Raw genomic sequence first — 9,434 nt, forward strand, 5'->3', positions numbered from 1 at the left:
AATATGTATTATAAAATAATATAATAGAAATTAATTTATATGTTGAACATTATTTTTACTATGCATTATGCATTATGTATAGTAAAATATTAAAGAAAATGTAATATATAACTTGCTAATTATTATTTTTCATCAACAATTAATAAAAAATAAAATTAATGGTAATATTTTATATTTTAAATGTTAATTCAAATTTTAAATTAAGGGTGCTTGTATTTCAATTTTACTATTATATTTTTTTTAATATGAATATAAAATTTAAAATTAAAAAAAAAAACTATAAAAAAAATATTTAAAAAAATTTACATTGTGTTTTCAAAAAGATTTATATACATTAGAACAATAACTTACTTCACGGTATATTTTCATCTATTAGTTTCTTAATAGTAGTTTGTGAATGTACTAATTGTGTATATATCTATATTTATTTGCAAAATTCATGCCGTTAAAAAAGCAATATAGCTCCCTACGGCAAGTACAATAAGAAGTGGGTTGTGTTTTCATCTATTAGTTTCTTAATAGTAGTTTGTGAATGTACTAATTGTGTATATATCTATATTTATTTGCGAAATTCATGCCGTTAAAAAAGCAACATGGTGGGAGCTCCCTACGGCAAGTACAATAAGAAGTGGGTTGTGTTTCTAGGATTTCTGTAAATGATAAAAACAAGTGCATTCGCCATTATTCCAGAATCTTTCAATAACGAATTTTAGCTACAAATTTGGTGCCTACGGTTAACATTGCGCCACATATTTGGCTTCGATAGAAGTCTTTCCAGTTCATCTGGGTTTCATTTTAATTAGCTGTATCTTAATCTGCAATTGCTCATTAGAATACCTCTCAGACAAATGAAGATTCAAATGTTGAGAGGACAATGAGAAAGTCATCTTACAATGCTTTCTTTGCATTTTCAACCCTCAAACTAAACGCTTTCTGCATAATAAGATAATACTTCTTAGTTCTTCATACGAACTTTTCAAAGTAAATCTTTTGTACGCCAGTATAGTTTGACTGAGTGAAAGCCCGAACATTTAAAGAAATCTAAATGTGATTGACAAAATGACTGAATGCAGCGCCTTTAACATTTTAAGAAATCTGGATGTGATTGACAAAATGATTACCCGTGTTCCTTACATTAATATAAATAATGTAACGCCATTTTCACTTAAGCCATCCTATGCCATGATCTGCTTATCTGACACACAGCTGCTGCGCTTTTACATCAAGATATTTAACAATGGTAGCCCTAGACAAAACTTCCTATGCTCCTTTGCATTCTATGATTCTGATTACAGAAGGCATCAGACAAAAACTTCTGTTTCTTTGCGTTGTTTGGGATTCAATGCCATTAGCCGTGGCAGTAAAATCTGCTCATAACTTAAACCAAAATTGCAAATCGAATGCATAACATTGGGATCAAACGGACTTTCCAAATCTTCAAAAACTTTTTACAAAATTTATGACGAGAAGCATTAACATGCTTTTGATTAGCATATTTTTAACGCCAAAATGTCTATAAAACTTTTAAGGTTATATTTATATGGAGATATTACCAGCGAGCTTAGTCTTTTCCACTGAAGAACTTCAAAGCAGCTGCTCCTGAAATGGCCTTCAGCATCTCAAAATCGCATTCTACACCATCGGCAGGAGGACTCTCAGTAGTTCCACCATTGATAAAGCTTTTCCCCAATTTTGAAACTTCATTATCCAGTAAATTTTCTAGTTTAAATGGCACCATTTGACAGCTTTCATTGGCACCCAGAACTTCTGAACCAATGAGCATTTTAAGGCAGGCGTCCCCCATAATTTTCATCAGATGAAGGCCCGATCTGCTTTCTGGCTGCTCTTTATCTGATGATTCTGAAGGGAATAACATTCTTACCAGCTGAATCTTCAAAGACCTGGGTGGTTCACCCACTACTTTCATATTTTCAATCGCTTGCTTAAAAAATTGCAATCTATTTTCCCATCCTTCTACAAAATCTGGTGAAAACTGCCATGCTGAAGTAGATTGCCCACCTGATATCTCAAAATTCTGCGGTGACTTAAATGACCCAGCTGATATCCCAAGACTCTGTTTGACCTAGCTTGCCCATCTGCTGTCCCAGACCTTTTCCTCCCAGATACCTGATGTCCTGTTCGTTGATATTGTCTAACAGAGTCTTCAATTGGAAAAAATCCTGAAAGGAAACTCTCATCTTCTTTAAAAATTTGGAGGTTCTTGTGCTGGAGCATGTCATTGACTACATCAGTGTCAAATCCTACGATGCACCCAAGCTTCAACATCTCACATAAACCTGCAACAAGATCTGGATGTTCTGATAATAGAACTTTTGAAACTACCTCAGCAAATTCAGTTGCCAAGCACATCTTTTCCTTTTGGTTGTGTGGATTAGATTTCTGTATCAAAATCCTCTTGGTGTCCTTTTCCCAACGCACACTGGAGTTTGTAGCTACTGTAATGTGCTCCACCTCATCATCTTCACTTATTGTTGTCAGAGTGTACATAACTGCAAAGGGTTTAGCAGCTTCATAAGCTAAAGACTCCAAAAGGGCTCTCACAATTTGATGCCTTCTATCTGCTGACAATTTGAATGATGGATATGAAAGATATCCGAGGATAATCATATATAGACCTTTCTTGAACAGGCCCTCTCCTACTTTAAGCCGGCGTAAATAGTTGACAGTTGAAATAGACACCTCCTTTTTTTCTACTACTTGTGATAGCTTCTGAGCTCCAAGAGACTCGTACATTGACAACAACAAGTCCAGTGGTATTTTGGGGTTTGAGGGGTTTGGATGCCAAGCAAATTTGACCTTTGTAGATGCATTTCTGAATAACTCTCTTAATGAAAGGTCGTCGGGAATGAAGGTTTCATTAGGAGCACATAATTGGATATGTCCACTGCTTGTGTGAGCCGGAAGCCTAAGACATTGTTTTTGTAAGTGTCTTTTAATAGCTGAAGGGGACTCATTCCAGTGCTTTAGAATATTTCTCCAAACTGAACAGCATTCGACCTCTGTTACTACATGATTACTTGCTATCCAGTCCAGCCACAAATTGCAGTAGTCCACAACCCTGGGATGTAGAGACACACCAAGATAGCTAGAGAAAAAGGGAAGTAGAGTTTCTTCATAAAACCTTTCCAGGATTTGTAGCCTGCCATAGAAGAGACCATTGTCATCATGGACTGCACACATTTTTGGATCCATCCATTCACCTACAAGCCCACCGCCATGTGGACTCCAGATTTTGAGAGGGTTTGAAGGACTAGGCCGCCAATGGCAATGGTGAAGGTATTTGTAAAGCTTTGTTATGACTTCAAAATCTGAATGAGTTTGGACTACTTCAGCAACTATTTCACATCCCATTCCAAACTGAACAATCACCCCAATCCGTTGGAGGGCATTCTTGAATTCAAGCATGTTCATCTTGTAGAAAGCACAATCTATAAAAGGAAGATCGTTTAATTTCACACCAGCCAATGACCATTCAGTATCGTACAAAAAAGACTTATTTGGAGACTCGTACCCTCGGTGTGTCCTTAGCCATTTTGCTTCCACGATACTACTTCGAAACTTGTCGGGCAGGCACTCGTTGCAGACCCCAGTCAAATAGTGAATCCACTCTAAAAGCAGAACAACTTGATCTTTTCCAATAGGAGAGGAAACTGCAGGCAACGGGGCATTGGGTGGTTTTAGCTTGGGAATGTCCACTGCTCCAAGCACATTTTTCATTAACAACTCATGTCGAGAGCCATTTGTTTTCATGTAATTTGCATTCAGATAATCAGGTGACATTGCAACAATCCCTTCTGCAGCCCATGGATTGTCCCCTAGTAGCTTGTGCCACTTGCCAATGGATGCAGGTACAAGTTTTGCTTTGCAACTACTTACTATGGATCCCGAATCACTAACTACAGGCAATTCCTTGCACGAAGTGAGCATCTGTATTGAATTGATATAACCACTGACCGATGAAAAATGAAGAAACTGAGCAACAACTATTATGAAATCTTTAATTTTAGATGCCTTTGCTTCTTCTAAAAGCTGCTTACAAAAACTTGATATGGAAAGTTCGGTGATCTTAGCATGTTGATTTAACCATTCCTGCAGTCTGGACAGTTCATAATGGCTCAAACTCTTCATGGCCATCTGTGTTGCATTTGGCATGAATTTGTAACGTGGAGCACTGCCCAGCCTTTTATTCCAACTAGTCAACCATGCACTCTCTTTGTCTGCTTATGAAAAGTATATTTTGCTTCCCTTAGAAGATATATCTGACAAACTTGCCCATCCCACGCCATAGAAGCCATTGTCAAACTTAAAAACAGGCAACTGTTGGAGAGACTTTGGAATTTTTTTGTTCCAATTTTGAGCAAAAAAGAAAAGGAGATTCACATATAAATCCTCTGAGAGATTCGCAAGCCAACCAGGGGTACTTCGAATACATGTGGAATACCAATCATCTGATACATAACCCACTCCCAAGAAATCTAAACTTGAGTTTTCAAGGCTTGAGTGTACTATGGATACTCCAGTAGACCACAGGGCACTGGGCTTTTCTAAACCTTTTTCCGTTGCCTCTTCCAATATTTTTCTGAAGTCTGGAAGTATTTTGCGAGCTTGACTTGGCTTGCAATAGGCATTTTCAGTTTCACATAAGATGATTTCTTCTGTCTTGAGCTTGGCTTGGATTTTTTCCCGAATTGGTCTTAGTTGCAAACAAGAGGGAATATTAATGGGGAGGTATCTGAAGCAATATGATATGGCAGAGGGATGAGCATCTCTCACAGTTTTCACAAGAGATAGAAAAGCTTCACAAAATGCCAAAGGAACACAGTCAAGAATTCCTTGATTCCACTTGTTGTCCCAAAGAATACTTTCCCTTGAGGATGCCAATAAAAAATCTGCTTGAATGATGAAGGGCAATCCAGTGACTATTTCTGTAGGAAGAAAAGCATAAATACCAGAACCTACTCTGTTGCCTGTGGTAACTCTATCTTCGCATGGAAAAGCAAGTGTTATCACCCAATTGCCAATGTCCTTTCTCTCCTCTACCCTGTTGTTCGATTTCACTGGAAAGTGTTGCCTCCACATGTAATAACTGCATTCTCCATTGCATTTCCCATTTTCCTCTGCAGATAGATGGAGAATAAATGATTTACGTCCCTCATTCTTCACATTTTGAAATGCTATTTCCTGGGACACAGAGACTGCATTCACTCGGGGACTTTGATTCCAGCCATCTTCACGGATGGAGAGTCTTTTAATTTTGGACATAAACAAAATGACTTCTGGATGAATGTTAGCAAGCTGATCCTTCACTCCTTCCACCTTCTCTGAGCGTAAAGGGAGAACTATAACAGTATTGGGGAGGTCACCTTCACATTGGCTACTATATATTCTTTCCAGATCTTCAATATTTGGCTTATCAATCCATTCTGGAACTATATACCCAATTTTGACCCCAGGTGGAGGGAATTCATTGAATCGAATTTTGTATCCATTGCTGAAAATATAAGGCTGTTTTGTTATCAAGAAAACACTCTTGAATCCAATTCCTGAGATTTAAAAGAGAATAATATTCTTTCAGAGCACTTGGAAAATATTAAAAAATCACAATTCATCGTAAGCAAATTAATATGGAACCTTTACATGATTTAATTTTATCTTTCAATTTAAAAGAATAATCAATATAATGAATGAAGGTTTATAGCTCTGTATCATGAAAAAGAATGAATATGAATGCTTTAAAACCTAACTAAAACTGAAAAACCTAAAATAGTTCCCAAATTAATTCACATTCCTGCTAAACTAATATAGCGACAAAAACAAATCATTCTGTGCTATCAAACGCTCAAACATTACGGACGTACAACAGAAGCAAGCAGAAACACAAACAAAAGACTCAAATCAGAGATGGATGTCCTAAAATAGCTCACATATTCAACCAAAAAAAGGAAGTGGGGCTTTAAATTTTATTCTAAATGTTGTTCAAATTAACACAATCTACACTAGTTAGTCTTCCCTGTAATCTAGAGTCTAGACTAGCGTATTAAAATTGCACCTTTGATAGATACATTGAGAATAGTAACATCAATGAGCTTGATATGTGCAATACCTCTTTAGTTCATAGCTTCCTGATTTTCAGCATAAACAACTACAAGGGATACATTAACATTGAGGAAAACGCAGGAATAAATAGTAATCACTAATAGAAAGAGATGAACTCTCCCTGCCATGATGGCCACTTAAAACTTTTTACTGCACAGAAATGTAGTAAATATAAAATTTCGGCTCATTCCCCTCTAATTTTTTCAACCTAAAACTCTGTAGATTTTTTCTTCACAACCAAACAATGTAATATTTCCACAGTTGGTAAAAATGGTTTAGAAATTGTTATTTAGAGAATTCTTAATTTTATCAACATTTTAGACCCTTCTCCGTGAGCTGAAACAAGAATTATCCTTAAATTTTCTACCAAAGGCTGTCATTGAGATGAAATAAGAACTATTTTGAAGCTTTCTACCAGAAGTTTTCCATTTCATGCTATGTACGTCGATTGAATGTACAATAGCAAAGTAAAATCAATAGAAATACCATGGAATAACAAACTAACCCATATAAAGTTTCAACTCACATTTCAAAGAGAGTCCTAACTACCATTTACCCAAATGCAGAATAATAAGCCTAGAGCTCCTCATTTTTGCAGGAATTTTACCTTAAAGAGGTAGGGTTACAATGTTGAACCACTAATAGCAAGCGTATGACCCTGTTTTTGCAAAACACTGGGTAGGGTTACACTAATGAGCAATCAACCCTAACTTGCAGTAGGGAACCTGCATACTTAATATATGAATCCGACTTTGTTTATTGGTATCTGTTATCAAAAAGTACAAGAATTCTAGATTTCAGTCCTCAATCTGTAACGATGTAATCATTTGGAAACACATAAGAGCTAGTTTTTGTAACTCTATAGCCTAATGATTACTGAACACATAAGAGGGCAAGTACTGCATATCTACATAATGCGCACAAAAAACCATTCTGAAGCATGATCTCCATGATTCATTTGGTAAGATCTTTAAAACTAGACCTTATATAATTGCAGCAAGATAAATTTTGTACCCAGTGAACAGAGCATTTTTATGGCACAAGCAAAGACCTTTTTCTCCAATGTAACCTCCCTGTCTTTTACCCTTTTTGGTGGATCTTCCGACACTGCAGAGGGATTCAATGTTTCTGGAAGTGAAGCCCTTCTCATTGTTGAACACCAAGAGAGTAGTAGGGGCACCCACACCAGTCACATCTCTGCTTGTTACCACAAATTCCAGTGATGGTTCAACACCAGCTTCATACTCATTGTCTTCTGCATTCTGCCATATCACAAACACCCAAATTTCAATTTTGCAAACCCAAAAAATAGAGGCAATGTTCATTAAAAACAAAGAAACAGCATGAATTATATCAACCAAAAAGCCACCTGAATGAGCTCCATGAGAAAATGGACATCCTTGGTGTAGAGTTCTGCTGAGAGATGTCTAACAGCATGGTGAAGGTCTTCTGTGAGAGGGTTGTTTTCTCCACCAATGGAAAACTTGTTTCTTCTTATCTCCTCAATATGCTCTCTGGGACTGCGAGTCGCCATTGCTAAGTGCAGAATTCTAAGTCCTATTAACCCAACAAATTAGGCAACTATATCATTACGGGGAATTCAGTGTCCTATTATACCCAACAGAATATGAAATGCATAAGAATTTGTATATATGCTCTGTCTGCAACGGAAGGACTGGCCAATTTAACATCATGAAAACTGAAAAACAGTAAACAAAGCATGAAAACACAAACCAAGCGCCTTAAAATGCATCCATGAAATCGCATGCACCAACTTTACAGAGATTAGACAACAAAATTTATTTAAAGAAAGATTCAAAACCTTGAAAACTTTGTCTCAAACTCTCAAAGAATTCTGCAGGTCTGTCTTTGCTTGTCTTAAGAATTTACAGGAACAATTAGTAGTCCCAGCTTTCTTATTATAACCTTCCCTCGCAAGTAGAGTGAGTACGTCGTATTGCTTCGTGCTATCCTGTGTTAATTAATGCGCGCATTCTTTGAAACTTCTTACGTACTATTACCATTAATGTGTCTTAATGTGTCTTTAGTTTTTAGGCAACTCTTACGGTAATATTTGTTTGGCAATGGGTCTATGCGTTCTAAAGTGTCTCATCAATAATCAAGTTTAAGAAGGGTTTCAAGGTGGGATTGGCTTTGGAAAATTTGTTTAAAGTCGTTAAATTACTTTAACTCTTTTTTATTAATAGAAAAATGGATAAAATTAATTATATTCAATCTAAAACTTAATAAAAATATTATGTATGTTTTTTTTTATAAATTATAATATAAGAAGTTTATTTTTTTATTCAATTATTTTCTTAATAATAAATGCAAAAATAAAAATATTTTTTTAATTAATTAAAAAAAATTATTACACATTTTCTTTTTTTAATTAATTAAAAATAATAATATTCTTAAATGAATTAAATAAAAAAATTATAAATACAATGATAACATCTAAACATCTAAACAAAACAAATTTTTATAATATTTTCAAAACTTTAAATAGTAAATTTAAGATTATTTGTATATTAAGAATTAAATAAATACTTTACTATCATTTACTTAATTAATTCAAAGAAGTTCAATATACTAAAGTTAAGATTATTTTTTAATAAAAAAATAAAAAAATAAATTTTCAACATTTTTATTATTAGGAAAAATAAATATTGTATGTTTAATTAATTTCAAAAATTCTAATAAAAGTTTCATTAATAGAAAAAGTATGTTGTTGTTTTTAACTTTATCTTTTTTATTAATCATTTTGAAAATTAAAATAATCTATATTATTGTATAATATAATAGATCAAATTAATTAGAGCAAGAGCCTACAACACAATGGTAACTTGGGAGAGGAGGTCTTGGGTTCAAAACTACTCAAGCTTTAACCCATAATAATAATTGATCTTCAAAAATAATAATAGATAAATGATAAATAGTCAAGGCTTCGACTGATAAAACTACTCAAGCTTTAGCCCATAATAATAATTGATCTTCACAAATAATAATAAATAATAATAGATAAATGATAAATAGTCAAGGCTTCGACCGATTACCTATAACTATCACTTCCACCTATAAGAGGTTTAAGGGATAGAATATTTCATGGATTTAAACTCTGCCGACATTAAAAATACAACATTTCTAGCCATAATTTGTTAATAATTCAACAATAAGAAAACATTTATGAGTGTAATTTTTATCTATATTCACATAAGGAACATAATATTAGTATGGAAAAGTTTTGAAATTGGACACTTTTAGATATAATTAAATGTTGTAGATTTTCTATGTTAATAGTTCAAAGGAGATTAAGC

The 9,434-nt window shown here is 34.4% G+C and overlaps 1 protein-coding gene across 1 annotated transcript; it reads right to left on the reverse strand.

The window, feature by feature from the left end:
- Positions 1–1,974: 1,974 nt before the first annotated feature.
- LOC149540570 (uncharacterized) lies at positions 1,975–4,155 on the reverse strand. Its single transcript, XM_089802714.1, has one exon. The coding sequence runs from the start codon at positions 4,153–4,155 to the stop codon at positions 1,975–1,977; it is 2,181 nt and encodes a 726-aa protein (XP_089658840.1).
- Positions 4,156–9,434: the final 5,279 nt, after the last annotated feature.

The sequence above is a fragment of the Cupressus sempervirens genome, chromosome 9 (assembly GCF_028749045.1).
Source record: "Cupressus sempervirens isolate cs-2001-9-10 chromosome 9, ASM2874904v1, whole genome shotgun sequence".
Lineage (NCBI taxonomy): Eukaryota > Viridiplantae > Streptophyta > Pinopsida > Cupressales > Cupressaceae > Cupressus > Cupressus sempervirens.

Bases quoted from the DNA above. Each gene is read 5' to 3' on its own strand.
- LOC149540570 (XM_089802714.1), bottom strand. From the start codon at position 4,155: ATGGCCATGAAGAGTTTGAGCCATTATGAACTGTCCAGACTGCAGGAA.